This window comes from Bos taurus, chromosome 9 (genome assembly GCF_002263795.3).
Source record: "Bos taurus isolate L1 Dominette 01449 registration number 42190680 breed Hereford chromosome 9, ARS-UCD2.0, whole genome shotgun sequence".
NCBI lineage: Eukaryota > Metazoa > Chordata > Mammalia > Artiodactyla > Bovidae > Bos > Bos taurus.
Genome location: NC_037336.1, coordinates 9,842,903 through 9,864,435, shown reverse-complemented (window position 1 = coordinate 9,864,435; position 21,533 = coordinate 9,842,903). Strand labels below are relative to the sequence as shown.

Here is a 21,533-nt window from a genome sequence, read left to right as displayed (position 1 = left end):
AACCAGCTTGAATATCTGGAAGTTCATGTTTCACGTATTGCTGCAGCCTGGCTTGGAGAATTTTAAGCATTACTTTACTAGCGTGTGAGATGAGTGCAATTGTGCGGTAGTTTGAGCACTCTCTGGCATGGTAGTAATGGAAGAAACCCACAAATCCCAAGATGCCATTAGGTAGGGATGAGGCATAATGACCAGCAGATATGCCCACAACACCTAATGAGGTGTTGAGTGGGTCTGAGAACAGAAGACTAAGACAGTGGAGACGTACAAACTGGAAATTACTGTGAACCAAGAGGAAGATGGCACATGAAGCTGAGGGATTTCACCCACCCCAACAGCAAGGAAGCGCAAGAAGCTGGGAATGCGGAGAGACCCCACAAGAACCACCAAATCTCCGTCAGGACAGGGCCCCACACTGAGCAGAAACTCCTGGGAAATGATTCAAAATGGAGAAGGACAGGAATCATGGAGATAAAGGAACAGAAGGTTCAGAAAAAAGTGGGAGAAAACAAGTGGCTTTATGTTTTAAATACCTGAAAACAACTGAAGAGACAGGTCTGTGTAATTAGAAAAGCTATTTTGAATATTAATGCCTTTTAAAGGTAATGAAAAACCAATGTCACATAAAAATGATCAACAGAAAATAATCAAGGTCAAATCTCATACAAAGTTGTCAGAAGAGGATGCTTGGGGCTGGTGCACTGGGACGACCCAGAGGGATGGTATGGGGAGGGAGGAGGGAGGAGGGTTCAGGATGGGGAACACATGTATACCTGCGGCAGATTCATTTTGATATATGGCAAAACCAATACAATATTTTAAAGTTAAAAAAAAAAAAAAAAGATGTGGAACAGTGTCTCTAACAATGAAGCCACACAAGAACAAACATGCCCAGAATACAGATCAAAGCCACAGACTACTAATCAGAACAAACTGAAAGCCATAAATACAAGATAACAAAGAACATATAAATGAGTCCAAAGACACATGATGTTATTAAAGAGCAACTAAATCAGAAATCAGAAACACACAGAATTAAAACAATAACTCAGGAAAGAATTAGAAGTTTTTTAAAAATTCAAAACTGGATATCAAATTAAATAGAAGATCAAAACAAATCAACACAGCAAGTAATGGTAGAACTCTGGACAGGCAAAAGAAGAAAAAAAGAAAACTTAATGGAAGTAAAAAGTAATGAAAAGTATCTAAGAGAAAGTGACAAATATTAGTGTCAGGCAATGAAGACCTAAATACAGGTAAGAGGGTCAATGAAACAGGAAACTCAAACAAGGAAACAGGATACTAAAAACTTCATTTTTAAAAAGTTACTGGAATAAAAAAAAAATTTTGAATGTCACTGAAATAAAAACTTTGAAACTACATGCTAAAAGAACATATCACATGCAGGCATTTCCTGTCTAAAAGAAATCTCCTATGTTTCAAGACAGAGACAGGTCAAACACTGAAGTACTAAAAAAGACAGATCACGCAACCATCTAGCAAAAGAGAGCTGCGGTGGCTCCAGGCAAACAAGACATCTAATCACCACTGTGAAACAGGAAATGAGCCAGTTACAGGGTTTTACATTTTCTGATAGCCTTACTAAAAAAAAAAGAAAAACAGGTACAATTAGTGTTAATAATGTCTTATTTAATGCATCTTTCTCCCCTGCAGAGCTCCCAGGAAAACGTAATAACTGATTTCACCTGCATCTGAAGACTTAAAGTGGTGTCATAATGTCATTTTTTTTGCAATGAACTGACAATTTAATTACTCACTAACAGCTAAGACCAGGCCCAGAGAAAGGGCCTGTATTGATCTGATACATTCTTGGATTCTGTCCCAGTAAAACCAACCTGTACAACTTCGTGATTCAAGTGAAACTTAAGGTTCAGCTGTCCACAATACTCTAGTTCCAGGTTTCCATTTTATTAAAGACTGAAGACGGAGCTCAGAGCAGACTGGTTTCATCAACCGCAAGTCATTTTATTTCACAAAATCAATACGCTTTCAAGGAATAAAATTTATTATAACTTCATCCAAAACATACTATGTCAGAAAGTCGAAGAAGAGAAAACCTCCTCAGTGTGCTCAGCCACTTCCACCCTAGCCTCTATCACGTCCCACCTCTGAAATCGTGTACACACTTATTTTACCACTGCAGATGCACACAACATGACCACAACATGAGAAGTGCCTGTTGTTTCAGTTGTCGTTCCAGCTTCAAAGAAGTAGTTAAAGTAACTATCAAGCCCCTTTTGCCTATTCTCTCTGATTTGGCCAGATTAGGAATGCAAGCTGAGCTGACAGAACACAGTAAAGCTTACTGATGAAGATCAACAGAAATCCACGATTTTCGCTTCCTTAGGGAAAATCCTTTTCTAAGAAAAACCAAAAATTTAAATGAAGACAAGCAGGTTAATGTTATGACATAAATTAAACTAAAGGCTGCACAAGTTACCTTACTGTAGGTTTCTTTGGGAATGACAAGGTTATCAGAGAAATCTCTATGCATTTAGCTGGTGATTTTCTCCTTATGAAAGAAAATAATTAGAGCAAAAAAGTTTATCCAAAACATTTTTAGAACCTGTCTTTTTGACTTAACCCAAGAATCCTGTCATATTCTTTTGAATTATTGGAGATTTCAGAAAAGTCTTATCCTTTAGGGTAGAATTTAACTCTTGGAAAAAGTTGAATCACATCTGTTATCGTGATTTTGAACTGTTGTGGCAACCAAAGAAGATTTGAGCATACCACCCAAGAATCCCAAAAATGGAAGAGACTTCAGTCACTGAAACTGCTCCTCACCTGCCATCCAAGGCTTGAACCCCACCTACATCTCCAAGTGCGCATCCGGCCCAGTGATGGCGAGCTCACTGTTCTCCAAAGGCGATTCTTTTCAGTTTGGAACAGTCTGAACTCTGAAAAGTACTGCCTTCTAGTTTCAGCATGTATCACCTTGGAACCCCATACACACTAGCTTAAGTCAGACTTCCTATGGCGGCTATATTTTTGGAACTTTACAAGTATAAAGGAACACAGGGAGAAAAGGACAACAAATGGAAAGCAACAGAAGCAATGAAAAAACTAAGAACTGATGGGAAACAAAGGCACAGGAAAGAAAGCCAGTCCAGACAACCAGATGACCGTTTGCATTTTAGATGTATCACGCGGCAGGTAAACAGACACCTATCAATCTTAACATTTCTAAGTGTACACATTAACTCCTATGACTGTGGCCAAAGTTTCCCATATTGAAACACTGAAACAGTTTAATAAATCCTTTTTTCCTGTTTCTGTATAAAACACCTAGGCTTCATTGATAGTGTTAAAGAACAACGGTTAATGATATTCTGCTCTGTATTCTACTCAAATGTATCATGTTATCTAGCAAAAAAAAACTCCATGCCTGGTTGTATCTATTCCTTTCTCTTAAAGTCTATCATAGTATTAGCAGCTGGCTTTCTTTGTTTTATGAAAAGCATTTTTCACAAAGCAACAAGATTTTTAATTATTTCACAAGAGTTCTTGAAACACAAATATGAATAGATGATGTACAGCCATGCTGAAATTCCAGTGCCATGGAATCAACCTATCGGGCTAACTCCAGCCTCACCAAACATACTTGGAAAAATTACCAATTACCACGCCAAGGATATTCACATTGAAAAAGACCCTGATGCTGAGAAAGACTGAAGTCAGGAGAAGGGAACGATAGAGGCGGAGATTGCTGGATGGCATCACCGACTCAATGGACATGAGTTTGAGCAGGCTCTGGGAGTTGGTGGTGGACGGGGAGGCCTGGTGTGCTGCAGTCCATGGGGTCACAAAGAGTGGGACACAACTGAGCGACTGAACTGAAGCTGAACTGAAGGATATCCAAGGTTTCTTAAGGTGTGATAAATTCATGAATACCAAAGGTTTCAAACAGAAAATCTAAAAGAACTGATACTTTAAAGAGGTCACTACTAGAAAGAGGGGAAAATCATGTGCACAGAAAAATAACAACTGAACCCATGAGAGTAACTGAGTTTTCCCTGGGAGCAAGACAAACGAGCAAAAAGGCTGAAGGCAAAACTGCATAAAGTCTCCAAAAGGAGGGAAAAGCAGAAAAAAAGTTTTAAAAAAAGAGAAAAACACAGCGACTAAATAATGAAACAAAACAGAGGATGAGGGATAGTAACTGTAGATTCTCTTACACAGAAAAAGCTTCAAGAAGGCAGTGAGGAGTGTCAGGGAAGCAGGGACCACGTGGGTGGCATGGACATGGCCACGAGCGTTAACTGCGCTCTTTATGAGCACAGAGCCAACAGAGGGGCGGAGTAAAGACGAGTCAGCAGAGGCCAGTCAGGTAGAGGAGTGAGACAGCAGGGAGAGACGCTGCTCAAGAAATCCAGCTGCTGCAAGAAGGTCAGGGCTGCCCCTGGAGGACAGTGGCTGGCACTGTGAACAGTCGGTGAACGCTCGCAGGTGAACGAGTGAGTGAACCAGCATCGTGGGGTTGAGGGCTGTCTGTCGAGGGTCAAAGGGTACAAAGCAAACTTTTGTGGAGGCAGGGGGCAAGACAGCAGATTTCAAAGAGGAGGAAAGCATTTAAAGATGCCTCCAATGAATATAACTTCTTTAATTAGGTAGAAAAGCAGAAAGGAAGCTGAGAATGGAAACAAAGGCAGAACAACTAGCACCAGTACCTTCCCCCACTCTGCGCCTAGAACAATAGAGCCAGCTGCTCAAGTCAGAGCAGAGATGGCTAGAGGAGGATGGACAGAAAACGAGAGCAAGGAAAGCCTCTGTTCTTCTGATGCAAGAGTAAACAATGATGTGAGGAGAGCTCAGTTCAAAGACCTCTCCCTCTGGGCCAAAGTGTGGTCAAAGCCATAGCACAAAGGGGCAAGGTATAAAGACACGGAAGGAAAGTGCCTACAGAACGCTGAAGGCAAGCGTACCGAGCCTAAGGAGACTGGACATATTTGATAAATGAATACACTGCAGTCGTGTGTGCTTGGTGTTCCACCCTGCAAAATGCCAAGTACTGACACCTTATCAACAAACGTCACCAGTAAGTCCGAAACAAAGAACTTGTGAGAGAATATTACTAAAACACTTACAGATTATAAAGTATGAAAAATGTTACCAAAAGTTACCACGAAAAGTGGTCCAAAAGTTACCATGAAAAGTGGTCTAAAGTTACCAATAAAAACACCAAATGCATGGAGTATACTTTCCAATGCAGACAAAGTCTCACTAGGGATGTTTTATTAGGCAGCACAATTTACACAACTCTCTACAAAGTGAGCCAAGAAACTTTATTCTTTTCTAATCCTCATTTCTTTTTTTTAATTGTATTTTTTAATGAAAGTACAGTTGATTTACAGTGTTATTTTCTGGTACACAGCAAAGTGAGTGACTCAGTTACACACACACACACACACAAACACACATTCTTCTTCATATTCTTTTCCATTGTGGTTTCTTACAGGATATTGAGTATAGTGTTATACTAGGGCCTTGCTGTTTAGTGTATTCTTCATTTTAATTCCTTCAATACAGACAATGAAAAATGAATAATTAAGAATTTTTAAATAATGAGGGGAAAAGGTAATCAAGACTTCGGATTAATGAACCAGTACAAAACTAAAAAGAATACTTTATAAATACGATGGCTTTTATTTTATAACACATTGATCCTTTCCAAAAATTTGAGAAGTACCCAAAAATAAACCCAAGATCAAAGACATTTCATCTATGAACCACCATTCAAAACAATTTATTATTATAATTTAAGGTGAATAACTATTTCCACACTAAGTTTTGGTAGATAAATTATTTTCTTTTAAAAGTAAGCATACAGCAATTCTAACACAGCTATGATAGATGCCCTAAAAACTGACTCCCACAGACACTACATATATGATGGATATATAATATCAGATCCTCGAACTCCACCATTTTAGGTAAAGGACCTGAGAATCCACAGATTTCAATATGTGAAGGGGTCCTGGACCAGTCCCCAAGGACACAGGTGAACGACTGTATAGACCTTTCCCGAGGTACATAAAACTCACTTTTATCTGTACTTGCTCCGTAATTATACCTCATTTTTTATATGCTTTTTTTTTTTAATTAAAAAAAAAAAAAGCCAAAGTTGGATTAAGATCCCATAGGCCATAGGGCAGCGGCCAAAGGAAAAAAAAGAGACTGGAAAGATCCTCCAAGCAGCAATATTGAGGATCTTGCACAGCGAACAAAACAGACTAATCCTACTAGTAACTGACAAGCCAGCGTGACGGGAGTGTTCAAGATGTGCCAGTCTGAAAAGAGCACAATACCATAAATCAACTATGCTTCAATACCCAGTGAGCCCACCAGTGTTACAAACATTTTGCCCGTATCACCCATATTACCGCACAGCCCCACCAGAGGGCACTGGGACGGCCTGCCCTCAGACACAGGCACTGCGGCACTTAAGGCAAGGCGCCCTGCCAGGACTGCCCCGCGCTACCCGGAGTCTGACTCCACAGAAAGCCTTCTCAGTCACCTTGTTCTATGGCCTCTCAGGAACCAGCTGCCTTAAAACAAAGCTTGCGCTCCTCAGTATGGAGCCTCGGGGTCTTTGCCAACCACTTTCTTTTTCAGCACACAGCAGTCCAGAACTGATTTTAAAGAACAACTCTGGCTCTGCCTGCAAGCACTGACAAGGCCCACACAAGAATACCAGCGGGCTCACCTGTTCTTGTGACTAGGCTGACCCACCCTTCTTTTCTTTAAAGTGAGCCTCACTGTCTTCTCAACTTGACTTCGCAGGCATGCACTCTAACCTCACCCTCCTCAACTGCAGGAGGCGCCCCGAGGCTTATGAAGACACAGCACGTCCCTATGAGAAGTACTCGTCAAAAGTCTGGCATTCAAAAACAGTAATTCTTATTTGAAGAAGCTGACATACAAATAAGTGTTCAAATATAACTTCAAAGACTGTACACTACTTAGTAATTGCTTTCAAGATCCTTACATATTTAGTAAACAGTATCTTGCTTTATAACATATCCCCCAGAAAACCAGTGAACTACAGTGCTCTGGTTGGGAAGTTATGCCCTAAACTACTAGAAAAGAACAGCTGTCCACCTCAAAGAACCTGCTACTCAGCTCCTTTCAACAGCCTAGTTGAAATAAATAATATTTCTGGAGAATTTAAGTGTCTAGGGATTCCATGTTTTCTCCTTGGTTTGAAATGAACCATTAAAAAGGCAACACATTTGGTCTTGAGTGTTCTGCATCTTCACAACCATTACAAACTCAAGTGACATTTTCAAGCTACACTTCATGTTCTCTTGATGACAACTTAAGAAACAATCTCATGAAAATCTGTAACCATAGTTACTACAGAGATGTTACTAAGAAAACTGCCTTAAAATGAAATGTTCAAAAAGCTCTGCTTCCTTAAGTAAATTCTCTCAAGGATCTTGAAAAGACAGTTTCATATTTCCTTTTATATTCTAGCCAACAAAAAGTTAAAAAACTAACCTAAGACTAAACTAATTAATTATGCTTGACTTTATGGCCTGAAGATCTCTATTCTATTTTTTTCCTTTGAGTATTTTTGAGGTTTAGTTTTTTAATATTTAAATTTTTGCTACATCTAGTATTTACTTTGGTATAAATGTCTTCAGTATAGAAGCTGTACTTTCTTTAACCAAGTCTATATACGTTTTTTAAGTGATCACTCTCTCCCAGCATTCTATTCTTTCTACCCTTACTTCACATATCCATGTCAATTTGTGTGTTATATTTATTTTATGATTGTGAGGTATATGTGTGTATCCCTGAGGTTCAACTACATACACTTGTATATTTATGTTTCATACTGACTATAAGTAATTTGAAAAGGGCATAAGAAAAAGACATGCAATTTCACTGTGAACTATAAATATAACCAGTAGAAATAATCATTTTTACATTAGCAATTAACCTAAAGGATTAGAAAGTATGATTTTGAAAATTTAATACTGTCACTGGAAAAATGGCAAGTCCTTAAAAGTATAAATTTATCTCTAAAAAACTAAACCGCTCCAAACAAGCCCAGTCACGAGAAGAACACTGGCTAAATGGGCTGTCTTCCAGCTCCTGTGACTTGTCTGAGAGTGGAGAACACCCACTCCTGCACAGAAGGAAGCCGTTCCTTCCCCTTCGCGCTGCAGACAGGCGGTCTGCTCTTCGTCTTTACTCAGGCGCCCTCTACTGACTGCAAAGCAAAACAGACTACGGAATTATACCCGAAATCTCATCAGCACAGGAAAAGAATTTTTTTTTTAAATACTTCAAAATCAACATTTTAGAAAACTACATTAAAAACTGACTTTACTACAGAACCAAGAAAAAATAAACATCTGTGAACTGACAGTCCAAGTCAACGCTCAAATTTTATTTGTGGCATACACCATATTTCAATATACTACTGTACGATGTTAATCCTTAGATGCAAGAAGGAGTAAAGCTCTTAAATCCATTTTAAATAATTTCTCTGTAGGGTAATGTTTACCTGGATCTGTTCTGGTGTCCATTGGTCTAGGTTGACTGACTTGACCCTGGATATATGAACCCCAAGATTCCTATGGATGCCAGCACATCTGATGCAAATAAACACACCAATATTCCAGGAAGCCCATCGAGGACCTGATTACAGAGAAGAAACAAAGAAAAGCTAGCATTAAAAACTAAAAAAATATCATAACAGCATATAAGAAGCATTCTGGTTCTTTATACAATCATAACGAAGGGCTACAGAATTCACGGGCTCCAATTTTCAAATGGCACAGCAGCAGCTTGCTAAGAAGACTTGTCTTGGTTGTGCTGCTGCTGCTGCTGCTAAGTCGCTTCAGTCGTGTCCGACTCTGTGCGACCCCATAGACGGCAGCCCACCAGGCTCCCCTGTCCCTGGGATTCTCCAGGCAAGGACACTGGAGTGGGTTGCCATTTCCTTCTCCAATGCAGGAAAGTGAAAAATGAAAGGGAAGTCGCTCAGTCGTGTCCGATTAGCGACCCCATGGACTGCAGCCCACCAGGCTCCTCCATCCATGGGATTTTCCAGGCAAGAGTACTGGAGTGGGGTGCCGTTGCCTTCTCTGTTGGTTGTGCTAAAAGGTTATAAATCAACCTTCAAGAACTTTAAGGAGTTTACTAATTTTGCCTTCCTAGGAACTTCCCCCAAAATCTAAGAATTTAAAACTACTTTATGTGAACAGTTTTTTCACTAGCATATTTGATTCAGGAGTAGTAACAGCCCACAGTAAAGGTAAGTCCTTTATTAAATGTTTAGGGTATTGTTTAAAAGACCACCAACAAGTAAAAATCAAAGAGGTTTTTTAAAATGAAACAGAAATTAGTAAAAAAAAAAAAAAAAAAAAAAAAAAACAGACAATGAACCTAAATAGAAAAATGGACAAAAAAGACACAAATGGGTAATTCACAGAAAAAGAAATGTATGGCCAACAAACACATAAAAATATGTACTCTCTCACTGGAAACTGGGGGGAAATGCCCTTTAAAACTACAATAACTTCTACTTTGTAATCAACACCTTGAGGAGGGGAACATTTTTATCAATTAATACCATTAATAATTATAAGACTAAAAAAGGACTGCCTCAAGAAGTCTTTTATCAACATGAATAAATCCCAGATATAACCCTGAGATTAAGGAGTTACAGATGAACTGAGGTGTGTTACAAAATGTTAAGTCTTTGGGTCAAAAAACTGATTCAAACACCATAGAGAAACTCACCTAAATATGTAAGATACAAGCCTTAGCTGTACTATTCTTCTAGTACTACTAGCTGTACCTCTGACTGTACTACTTCTTGATAATTTTAAATCTTCTTATGATTATCTTCACATACTGCTCGTACAATTAAAGTAAAATGGAAAATAAAAGTAATATCTGGAAATTATATCAAATATTCAGAAGCTCATATACAGGATTTCTCTAAATGACTTGATTATGAAAAATACAGTAAGAGATATTAATAAAAATCAAGCTTTTTAAAAAATTTAGGGTTTTTTTCTGTTTAAGTACATACTTTTTATCTAAAGATGAGAATCTACAAAATAACACCAAGGCTAAAAATTTTAATGTAGTTAACACTAAACACATTCTCCAAAAATTCCTTAGGGGAGAGGTTATGTGTATACAATTTATGTCAAAATATCTTGCTTTTAAATTTGAGAAATGACACCTATAAACAGACAAGCATCTGGGACATGCTCTATTTAAGACTCTGTTCGACTACCAACCGTGTCAAAATAAGTTAGCAGTCAAAAGACCACTGCTGTCCATGTGCTCAGCCACTTCTGAGCTGCACAGATTACACTGGACCTAGTAACAGAGCTGTAAGGTTCTCATCTGTTCAAAGGAGTTAGAGTGGTTGCCCTCAATACTTAGGTGAGATGTGTACGGAAAATATTTTTAAAGTTTTAAAGCACTACTTAACGCAAGTTACTGCCATGTTAAGAAATCCTGATGATCAAAATATTACACTTTTTTCCCTCTAGAGAAGTTCCTATATTGGTCTGTAAAACAACTGTATCTTAACTTTCCTCAAAAGTAACTCCTATAAAGGCACTGGGTCCAGAGCATGATGAGAAAATAGAAATCTTCAACAGACTCCAAGAAGGGCTTCATTTTTGTGAAAACAGAATGATTTCCCTGTGAATAATCTGCCAGAATTTCAGCCAAATACAAATGGAAACCTTTAGCACGATTTCCTAATGTGGATGCTATGACTGAAAGAACTTGCATAATACGATGCGACTCTATGCAGGTACAAAACTGCAGTACCCAATACAGTGGTGCATTTTTATAACAAAAGAAAGGGATTCAAATGCATAAAAGCCTTATGCAAAAATAATGCTAGCAGTAATATGAAAAAAAGGCTATATTACTATTGAGCAAAAGCTAGATATAATTAAATGTTAGATGGTATTTAAATCTTATTAATTTAAGGCTATAAAAACCATTTTATTGATTCCTACAAGAAAGAAAAAAAAAAAACAAACCTGGTTATCATTTATGGGAAACTTTAGCCCCAATCATTTTTTACATATTGAAATAATAATGTAATTTTGTCAATGAATCTTTCTTTAGAACATAAACTATCATAACTGAACAATATAATCAAGAACCCCTAAAAATACTTTAAAAGTCTAACCAAAGTTACAAACGGAACATGCACTCTATAAAATTAGCCCTGTAAGTTTACCTAAAATTGCCTTGATAAAATAGTAGTTGCTTAACATGGCAGTCATTCAATTATCAAAATGAAATCCTTCTTTTCATTCACCAAACAAGCTTCCCCGGTGGCTTAGTGGTGAAGAATTCACCTGCCAATGCAGGAGGTGCAGGCTCAATTCCTGGGTTGGGAAGATACCCCCAAAGAAGGAAATGGCAACCCACTCCAGTCTTTTTGACTGGAAATCCTCATGGACAGAGGAGCCTGGAGGGCTACAGTCCACTGGGTCACAAAGAGTCGGACACAACTTAGCGACTGAACAACAACAAATTCAATGAGTACTTACCAATTCTGTACCAACTAAATGCTTTAAAAGACCACTGACACAATGATAAAAGGCTAAGTTCTCACAGTCAGGAGACGATACCAATTTAAATAGATGCAACCATTTTTTTTTAAATTGGTCAAATCTAGTCAGATGAATAAACCCTTCCAACCAACAATCTACTCATAAACACACAAAACATAAACACATGTGCTTACACATATGTGTCTCAATTTATGCATGTTTATTTTAAACAATATGACATGTCTATGTACACAGAGAAATTCACACATACACAACACACCCTTTAGCAATATTTTAAACAGTAGGTCACAACTCATTAATTTAATCTCAACCAGAATTTATTTTTAGAAGGAAAATGGTATAAGTGCATCAGATGAAGAGTAAATATAACTTTGTTAAAACCTTTAAAAAATCAGTAATATACATATATATGTACAGACACACATACACACAAAAATCAGGTCACATTATAAAATGCTGTTTCTCTGGACCAGAGTCAAGCAAGGCTGAAAAACACTACAAAGAAACTCATACATATACTCAAGAAGCTGCGTAACCAGAGTATTTACAGTAGCATGATTTCTGAAAAGATTGACAACTTAAATGTTCACCAGTACGATTATCTCCATACCACAGAAAATTATACAACAATGAAAATGAACAGACTGCACATAACATATCAACGTGGTTAAATGGGACATTTGTAATCAATTTTAGCACAAGGTGATATATATAAAGGCTTCTCGGTGGCTCAGAGGGTAAAGAATCTGCCGGCAACACAGGAAATCCAGGTTCAATCCCTGGGTCGGGAAGATTCCGTGGAGAAGGGGCTACACGCTCCGGCATCCTTCAGGGGCTACATGCTCCAGCATTCTTCAGGGGCAAGGAGACAAGGCTATGGGAAGGCAAGCAGGTCTCACAGAGGGGGCCAATCTTGAAACAAAGCTTAAACACTGGCCGGAGCCACTGACACAGAGTACGCCAAGACACGTCTCAGCAAAGGCTGAAGAAGGTGAGGGTGGTCAGGGAGTCTGGCAGAGCAGAGGGCAGGGTGTCAGGGAATTGGGGACCTTTCAGGAGCTGACAGAGGAGCCATATAATAAAGGCCTCACGCGACAACGGAGGGGCCGACCCCAGCCCCCACGGAGAAGACCTCAGTCCTCGTCCAAGTGCACCTGGCCTTCCCTGCTTTTGCACGTGTTGCCACCTCTGCCCCTAATGCTTCCTGCAGGCTGTGAGGTGCCAGGCTCGCTCCGTCACATGCCGCCTGCTCTGGGCGACTTTGGTGACCCCTCCAGCCACAGCTGCCTCCCCCGGCTACTCTCCATCACTCATACATAACAGGACAGTCTCCTCTGAAGTCTACGTAAAAATCTAAGGTAAACAAAAAGACAGATACAGGCAAACACAAATAGATGAACAGCTGGAGGGTCTAATTATTTCAGCAGCTAAGTTTCAAAACAAGAAAAGTTAAAGAAATGCAGCGTCAGTTTCAGATCAGTGTCTCTCAAACTCTAAGGCGCGTGCATGTCGTGGGGGACACAATGGAATCTGGTGGCCCCGGACAGTGCCTGCGACTCTGCAACCTGACAAGCAACCCGAGACACCAGTGCTGCCATTCACAGGCCACAGGGACAACAGCAAGATCCAGACTACTTTTTGTATAAAATGTCTCATAGATAAAACAGTCCTTTTTCTTGCTGAGAGGATCTGCATTTGCTCACATGTGTTCTGTCCCTTTCCTCTTCCCATTTTATGCTTTATCTTGTGTCTTTTCATCTTGTGATTCTGTTACTAAACTGAAGAAGCTATAGTTATTTTTACTGCTTTCTTTTCCTTTAAGCTTTATGCTATAATGGTTTGACAAACTATTCTGATATAGTCACAATTTTATATTTGCCACCTTACTCAAAGTTTTGTGTACATTTGCGTTTCCATTTCAGGTAGAAGAGTTCACTCCAACATCTCTTATAAGGCAGGTCTGCTGGTCACAAACTCCCTCAGCTTTTCCCTGTCTGGGAAAGCCTGCATTTCTCCTTCATATTTGAAGGGTAACTTTCCTGGGTAGAGCAGTCCTGACCGACAGTTTTTCTCTTTCAGTGTTCTGAGAATGTCATTCCACTCTCCTGGCCTACAGAGTTTGTTTCAAACTCCAAGAGACGGTGAAGGAAAGGGAAGCCTGGCATGCTGCAATCCATGGGATCGTAGAGTCAGACATGACTGAGCAACTGAACAAGTGAGGGTTCCTCTGCAGGCAACCATCCTTTTCTCCTTGGCTGCTTTAAGAGTCTTTCTTTGAGACATACAGATGGCTAATATTGCTCATTATTAGAGAAATACTAATCAAAACTACAATGAGATACCACTTCACACCAATCAGAATGGTTATCATCAAAAAGTCTACAAACAATAAATGCTGCAGAGGCTGTGGAGAAAAGGGAACCATCCTACGTTGCTGGTGGGGATATAAAATTGGTACAACCATTATAAAGAGCAGTATGGAGGTTCCTCAAGAAACTAAAAATAGATAAAAACAGAACTACCGTATGACCCAGCAATCCCACTCTTGGGCATATCCAAAGGAAACAACAGTTCAAAAAGATACCCCACTGTTCACTGCAGCACTATTTACAACAGCTGGGAGAAGGAAGCAACCTAAATATCCATCAACAGAGGAATAGATAAAAAAAGATGTGTTACATATATACGGAGGAATATTACTTAGCCATAAAAAGAATCAAATAATGTCATTTGCACCAACATGGACGGACCTATAGGAGTTAGAGAAAGACAAATATCATATGATATCACTTTTGCAGAATGTAGAAAAATGATACAAATGAACTTATTTACAAAACAAAGTAGAGTCACGGATGCGGAAAACAAACTTATGGTTATGGGCAGGGGGTGGCAACTTGACACATACACACCATGTACATAAAGCAGATAAGCGAGGACCTACTATACAGCATAGGGAATACAGGCCACTACTCTGTAATGACCTACACAGGAAAAGAATCTAAAAGAGAGTGGATGTACGTATTGGTTGGATGGCATCACCCAATCAATGGACATGAGCAAACTCCAGGAAGTCTGGTGTGCTACAGCGCATGGGGTCGCAAAGAGCCAGACACAACTTAGCGACTGTAACTGACTCATTTTACCGTACCTGAAACTAATACAACACGGCAAATTAACCATACTCCAATAAGAAGTTTAAAAAAAGAAAAGCAGTGAAAAACCAGAGAAGGACTGCGTTTAAAAAAAAAGATAGTCGACGTGTCAAAACTTTCCGAGAAGTCAAGAAGAATGGGGCTAGGGCAGATGTGTTAACTGAGAAGGCACGGGTAACCTCACGGCTGGAAGGCAGGGAAAGACAAAGAACTGTTCCTTCCGAATTCCATTACCAGGTGGGGGAGGCATTTACCCATTTTGAATTCTATTATCCTGTTAAACCCTTCCTCCCTTTCAGTCCCCAGCTCCACATCTTTAACATATCTATAATCTGGACCCAACTTTATTTTGCACTACTCCAACTTACTTACACATTCAGGAAGCCAATCGGTTAGTCAGAAAGCAGAAGAGACTCACTGCTTTCCCTTGAATACACCTCAGTTACCCAGTCTTGAAACTTTCCTGCACACCACCTCCCTTGCCTAGAATGTTCTGCTTGTGACCACACAAGTCCTACCTCATCTTCAAGGCCTCCAGAGTCCCATATTCTCCATGAAGCCTTTCCTTACGACCCCACACCTCCATTCTCCTTCTTATAAATGTCTACAGCCCACGATAGCTTGTCTCAGACAAGACACCACAACAGATACCTGCTGTTTCTCCATTTGTGACTAGTCACATCTACTGAAGTGAATGGCACAGCTCTCACCAGGAGGCACTGTGTGGCCTGCGTCACCTAGAGTAAGGGGCAGCAGAGTAAGCGAGCAGGCAGCACAGTAAAATATCAGCTAAGTCTGATGACTTGGTCAAACACAAGTCCTTTAATACCTGAAGCAACCCATGATTTATTTAAAAGCAGAAACAAAAGCAAAACCTGTGAGGCAGAAACTGTTCTTTTTAATACCCTTTTGCCATTCTTCCTTTAAAAAAAAAAAAGAAAAAGCCCCTAAGTTTTACCTACAAACAAGGCTACACTGATAGAGAATACATTTCTCAGTCTCCTCTGTAGCAAGTGTGGCCAATGGAATGTGAACTGAAACGATGTGTTTTGCCATTACCCATGGGAAAACTGGCCCAGACTGGGCCTGTGTGTCTCGGGCCTCTTCCCCTTTCCCATGAGCTGAGAAAATGGTGAGAAGGGAAGCTGCTGCCTTGGATCCAGATATGAAAACTTCATGGTGAAGAGGACAAAACCATCAATAGTAGTTCATCTCCATACTAACCTGAGGAAACAAACTTCTATCCTGCTGAAGTCAGAGTACCTGAGTGCCTTTCAGTTACAGCCTTTTCATGCTGTTCACAACAGAGAACAAGATGGCTGGATGGCATCACCGACTCGATGAACATGACTTTGGGTGAATTCAGGAGCTGGTGATGGACAGAGAGGCGTGGTGTGCTGCAGTCCATGGGGTCGCAAAGAGCTGGACATGACTGAGCGACTGAACTGACTGAGTTATAGCAGCTAAGCTTGTAATCGATCTAATTCATTGTACACATTATATGTGCACATTGGCAGCAGGAATCAGAACATGCTAAAGATTTATTCCTCATTTCAGAGCCAAAACTGTAAAAGAGGTATTTAATAATAATAAAGTACATTTTGATGGAACCTTAGTTTTCTAGATTCAATTTAAATCACCAAATATGTACTGTCTACTTTACCAAGGTATTAAATGAAGGAAACAAAACACAGATTCCTCCATCAAAGAGCTTGCACTTTAGTGTAAATCTAAGTGTAAGTGTAAGTCATTCAACAGTTACAGTGTATGTGCAAATGATGTAGGAAAAGGAAAGGGAAAAGCAAAGAGGAAAAGATGAATAAAGGGCAGGTCTATCAGCACAGGCTTCGCAGAGACAGCTGCATTTGAGGTGGTCACTGAAACAGAAGTCCGATTACAATGGTCTGCTGCTGCTGCTGCTGCTGCTGCTGCTAAGTTGCTTCAGTCATGTCCAACTCTGCGATCCCATGGACTGCAGCCTACCAGGCTTCTCCGTCCATGGGATTCTCCAGGCAAGAACACTGGAGTGGGTTGCCATTTCCTTCTCCAATGCATGAAAGCAGAAAGTGAAAGTGAAGTCGCTCAGTCGTGTCCGACTCTTAGCGACCCCATGGACTGCAGCCTACCAGGCTCTTCTGTCCATGGGATTTTCCAGGCAAGAGTACTGGAATGGGGTGCCATTGCCTTCTCCGAGGTGTGGTCTGGACAAGGTATAAAGACAAGGTGCCTTCTGGTAAAATACACAGTGCCCCATGCACCTTGAAGAGTTTCACCTGTGCTGTAAAGCTATGGCCAACAAACAATACCGCAGTACCTGATTACCGCTAAGTTTCTTTATTTAACTACGGATTTAATTTTTTTCAGTTGTAATACATATGCACCTAACATTTGTATGACAGAAGTGACTACTAGCTTTCAGTTCAGTTCAGTTGCTCAGTTGTGTCCGACTCTTTGTGACCCCATGAATCGCAGCACGCCAGGCCTCCCTGTCCATCACCAACTCCCGGAGTTCACTCAAACTCACCTTCATCGAGTCGGTGATGCCATCCAGCCATCTCATCCTCTGTTGTCCCCTTCTCCTCCTGCCCTCAATCCCTCCCAGCATCAGAGTCTTTTCCAGTGAGTCAACTCTTTCCATCAGGTGGCCAAAGTACTGGAGTTTCAGCTTCAGCATCATTCCTTCCAAAGAACACCCAGGACTGGTCTCCTTCAGAATGGACTGGTTGGACCTCCCTGCAGTCCAAGCGACTCTCAAGAGTCTTCTCCAACACCACACTTCAAAAGCATCAATTCTTTGGCACTCAGCTTTCTTCACAGTCCAACTCTCACATCCATACAGGACTACTGGAAAAACCATAGCCTTGACTAGACGGACCTTTGTTGGCAAAGTAACGTCTCTGCTTTTGAATATGCCATCTAGGTTGGTCATAATTTTCCTTCCAAGGAGTAAGCATCTTTTCATTTCATGGCTGCAATCACCATCTGCAGTGATTTTGGAGCCCAAAAAATACAGTTTTAAGAAAAGAAACCCTGTAGAAACTGGGAAAAATGAGGTTTGTTGAATGATAAATCATTTGGTATCCAAATAATGTAAAAACATACATATATTTTTAAAAAGAACAGGAATTTTACTGAAAATTCATTATACTTGCCTTGTAGATATCGCAGTATTTGAGAAATAAAATGAAATCATATGCTCTTCTGAAAAGAAACTTCTCAAATTTCTGATTACCATGAGAGACTAGCAAACAGAAAAATCTCTTTGAATCTTTTTTATAAATAAAAAATTTCTTTCAAGACTTAATCCTTCCATAAAGCCTCCTCCAATTCCCCCAACACTTTTTTAATAACATTTATCACAGTGATTTACAGTTAATTGCTTCAGCTATCTCTTCTGTGACACAGTGATCTCTTTGAGCACAGGGACTTCATTTTATTGATCTTTGTGTGCTATAAAACTGCAGACAGTGTCTAGCTTACAAATGACACCTAAGAACTTGAGTCACCTGAGTTACTGCTGCCAAACACACAAGGAAGTATTTAACAGGAAACTAGCATCTTACTGAATATGCAAAACATTATTCATTCTATTCCAGAAACAACGCCTGATTTAATCCTAATAAATGTTGCTGTTGTTCAGTCTCTCAGTCGTGTTCAACTCTTTGCAATCCCATGCTTCCTGCACACCAGGCTTCCCTGTCCTTCACTATCTCCCAGAGCTTGCTCAGACTCATTTCCATCGAGGCAGTGATGCCATCCAACCATCTCATCTCAACCCTTCTCCTGCTGCCTTCAATCTTTACCAGCATCAGGGTCTTCTCCAATGAGTTGACTCTGCATCAGGTGGCCAAAGTACTAGAGCTTCAGCTTCAGCATCAGTTCTTCCAATGAATATCCGGGGTTGATTTCCTTTAGGATTGACGGGTTGGATCTCCTTGCTGCCCAAGGGACTCTCAAGAGTTTTCTTCAGCACCACAGTTAGAAAGCATCAATTCTTTGGCACTCAGCCTTCCTTATCGTCCAACTCTCACATCCATACATGACTCCTGGAAAAACCATGGCTTTGACTAGATGGACCTTTGTCAGTAAAGCAATTTCTCTGCTAATACACTGTCTAGGTTTTCTTCCAAGGAGCAAGCATCTTTTAATTTCATGGCTGCAGTTATGGTCCACAGTGATTCTGGAGCCCAAGAAAATAAAGTTTGTCACTGTTTCCATTTTTTCCCCATCTATTCGCCTTGAAGTGATGGGACCAGATGCCATAGGAAGTAGATAATATTCCCACACTGTATTTTGGGGACTGAGAAATGTAGAATCAAAAAAAAAAAAAAAAAAAAAACAAATCTAGCAATCAGAGGAGAGAGCGAGCTAAGACTATTCCATGAGCAGATTCCAGAACACACTTGTGAATACTCTGCATCTCCTACCACGATAATTCCACCCTTCGAAACAAAATTCCTTTCCACTGGATGCCTGGTTTTACTCTCCACTGTCACCGGTTGAAATGCTAAGTCATTTACTGTTGAAGCTAGTAATACAGATTTAAAGATGCAAATAATCTCTTCACCTCTCCAGAAGTATCAATCCTTCCCATATTATTATAAGTTCATTTCTTTCCTCATTATACCTAAGCTTACAGGCAGTAAGAACTGGATTTGGTTTGGTTTTATTTGCTGAAGAAGGAAACTGCAATGGACAGAGAATTTTGATCAAGGGGGAGCAGAGGCGAGGCAGGGGGCAGAACCCTCTGGGGCGGGAAGGTGGCTCACAGGGCAGCACCAGGCAGTGGGCTCCTGGGGAAGGGGGGACATGGCCAGCAGTAAAGGGGCCCCGAAAGGAAGCACTCACACCAAACACAGCTGGGAGCAAACCAAAACAAGCAAAGAGCCCTTTCCCCTGCACCACCGTGAAGCCCTCAGCTCTTCACCCCAGAGCATCAACTACCTTTTGCTGCTTCATGAAGACATGTTTTCCACAGTAAAAACCAAACTACTAACTTGCAAAACAATGAGTAAGGGGCCAGGGGGACTGCAAATAGGCATGAGGGATCTTTCTGAAATGACAGAAGTGTCCTGAAATTTTATAGCAGTGACAGTTGCAGAAGTCTGCCAACACATTAAAAATCACTGAATTACATACTTAAAATAAATGAACTTTACAACATGTAAATTATATCTCACCAAAGCTGCTTTAAAATTTTTTATACATTTCTTTAAATATGAGAATGAAATATCATGTGTTCCTTTTACTGCTTTTTCTTTACCAGAAAAGAAAGCATGACAGCCAGTAGCAGAACTAGTGAGCTGCCACTGCCAAGTGCTAGAGGATGATCTCAGTGCATGTGTGGAGTGGATGATGTGGAGTCCTGTCAGAGACACAGAAACACTGGCCAAGAAGACATGGACCCAGCTCCCGTTTAGATGGTTTCATAATTAAACCCAGAAGTGTACACAGATGCTCCATCATTACTATTTCAACAGCAGTTATTTCAAAGTTCCAGTTTCTTCCAGAAAACATACTCAACAAAACATTTAGTTCACTTTTTAAAAAATTATTTTTATGTAATTTTTAAAGGCTACACTCCATTTACTCCATTTACAGTTATTACAAAATGCTGGCTATATTCCCCATGCTGTACAATACATTCTTGAAGCTCTTTTGTTTGTCCTTCAGTCGCTAAGTCGTGCCTGACTCTTTGTGACTCCATGGACTGCAGCTCGCCAGGCTCCTCTGTCCTCCACTATCTCCATGTAGTTCATCTCATACCTAATACTTTTGACTCCAATTCCTCTTCCCCTATTGTGCCTCTCCCCATGTCCACTGGGAAACACCAGCTCATTCTCTTTACCTGTACATCTGCTTCTTTATTATTATATTCACTAGTTTGTTGTATTTCTTAGATTCCACATATAAGTGACATTATACAGTATTTGTCTTTCTCTGTCAGACCTCTTTCACTTAGCACGCTACTGCTGCTGCTGCTAAGTCACTTCAGTCGTGTCCAACTCTGTGCGACCCCATAGATGGCAGCCCACCAGGCTCCCCCGTCCCTGGGATTCTCCAGACAAGAACACTGGAGTGGGCTGCCATTTCCTTCTCCAGTGCATGAAAGTGAAAGTGAAGTCGCTCAGTCGTGTCCGACTCTTAGCGACCCCATGGACTGCAGCCTACCAGGCTCCTCCGTCCATGGGATTCTCCAGGCAAGAGTACTGGAGTGGGTCGCCAGTGCCTTCTCCATCACTTAGCATAATACCCTCCAAATCATCCATGCTGCTGCAAGTGGTATTATTTTATTCTTTTTTATGTCTGAGTAATGTTCCATTGTATAAGTACACCACATCATCTTAATCCAATCAACTGTTACTGGGCACTCAGGTTGCTTCCACAGCTCTGCAAATGTAAATAATGTTGCTATGACATCAAGGTTTTGAATTAGTGGTTTTCGTCTTTTTATATATATATAACCCAAGAGTCCCTGGAGAAGGAGATGGCAACCCACTCCAGTGTTCTTGGCTGGAGAATCCCATGGACGGAGGAGCCTGGCAGGCCACGGTCCACAGGGTCGCAGAGAGTTGGACACGACTAAAGTGACTAAACACGCACAACCCAAGAGGAGAATTGCTGGGTCATACGGCAGTTCTGTTTTTAGTTGTTTAAGACGTTTCCATTTTGTAGTTTTTCACAGTGGCTGCACCAATTGACATTCTCACCAAGGGTTTCCTTTTCTCAACATGCTTGCCAACATTTGTTATTTGCGTTCTTTTAGTTGATGACCATTCTGACAGGTGTG

At 40.4% G+C, this 21,533-nt stretch overlaps 1 protein-coding gene across 5 annotated transcripts in view; it reads right to left on the bottom strand.

Annotated features, from left to right (window-relative positions):
* The window catches only part of SMAP1 (small ArfGAP 1), a 189,833-nt gene that overhangs the window by 110,585 nt on the left and 57,715 nt on the right, over positions 1 to 21,533 (bottom strand). For 4 of the 5 annotated variants that reach the window (XM_002690008.6, XM_005210641.4, XM_010808339.4 and 1 more), the window contains exon 2: positions 8,537 to 8,670. In XM_002690008.6, the coding sequence (XP_002690054.1) occupies positions 8,537 to 8,670 (134 nt within the window). Of the gene's footprint in view, positions 1 to 8,536; positions 8,671 to 21,533 lie in introns of those variants that run through there. The other variant, XM_010808340.4, reaches the window with a different exon arrangement.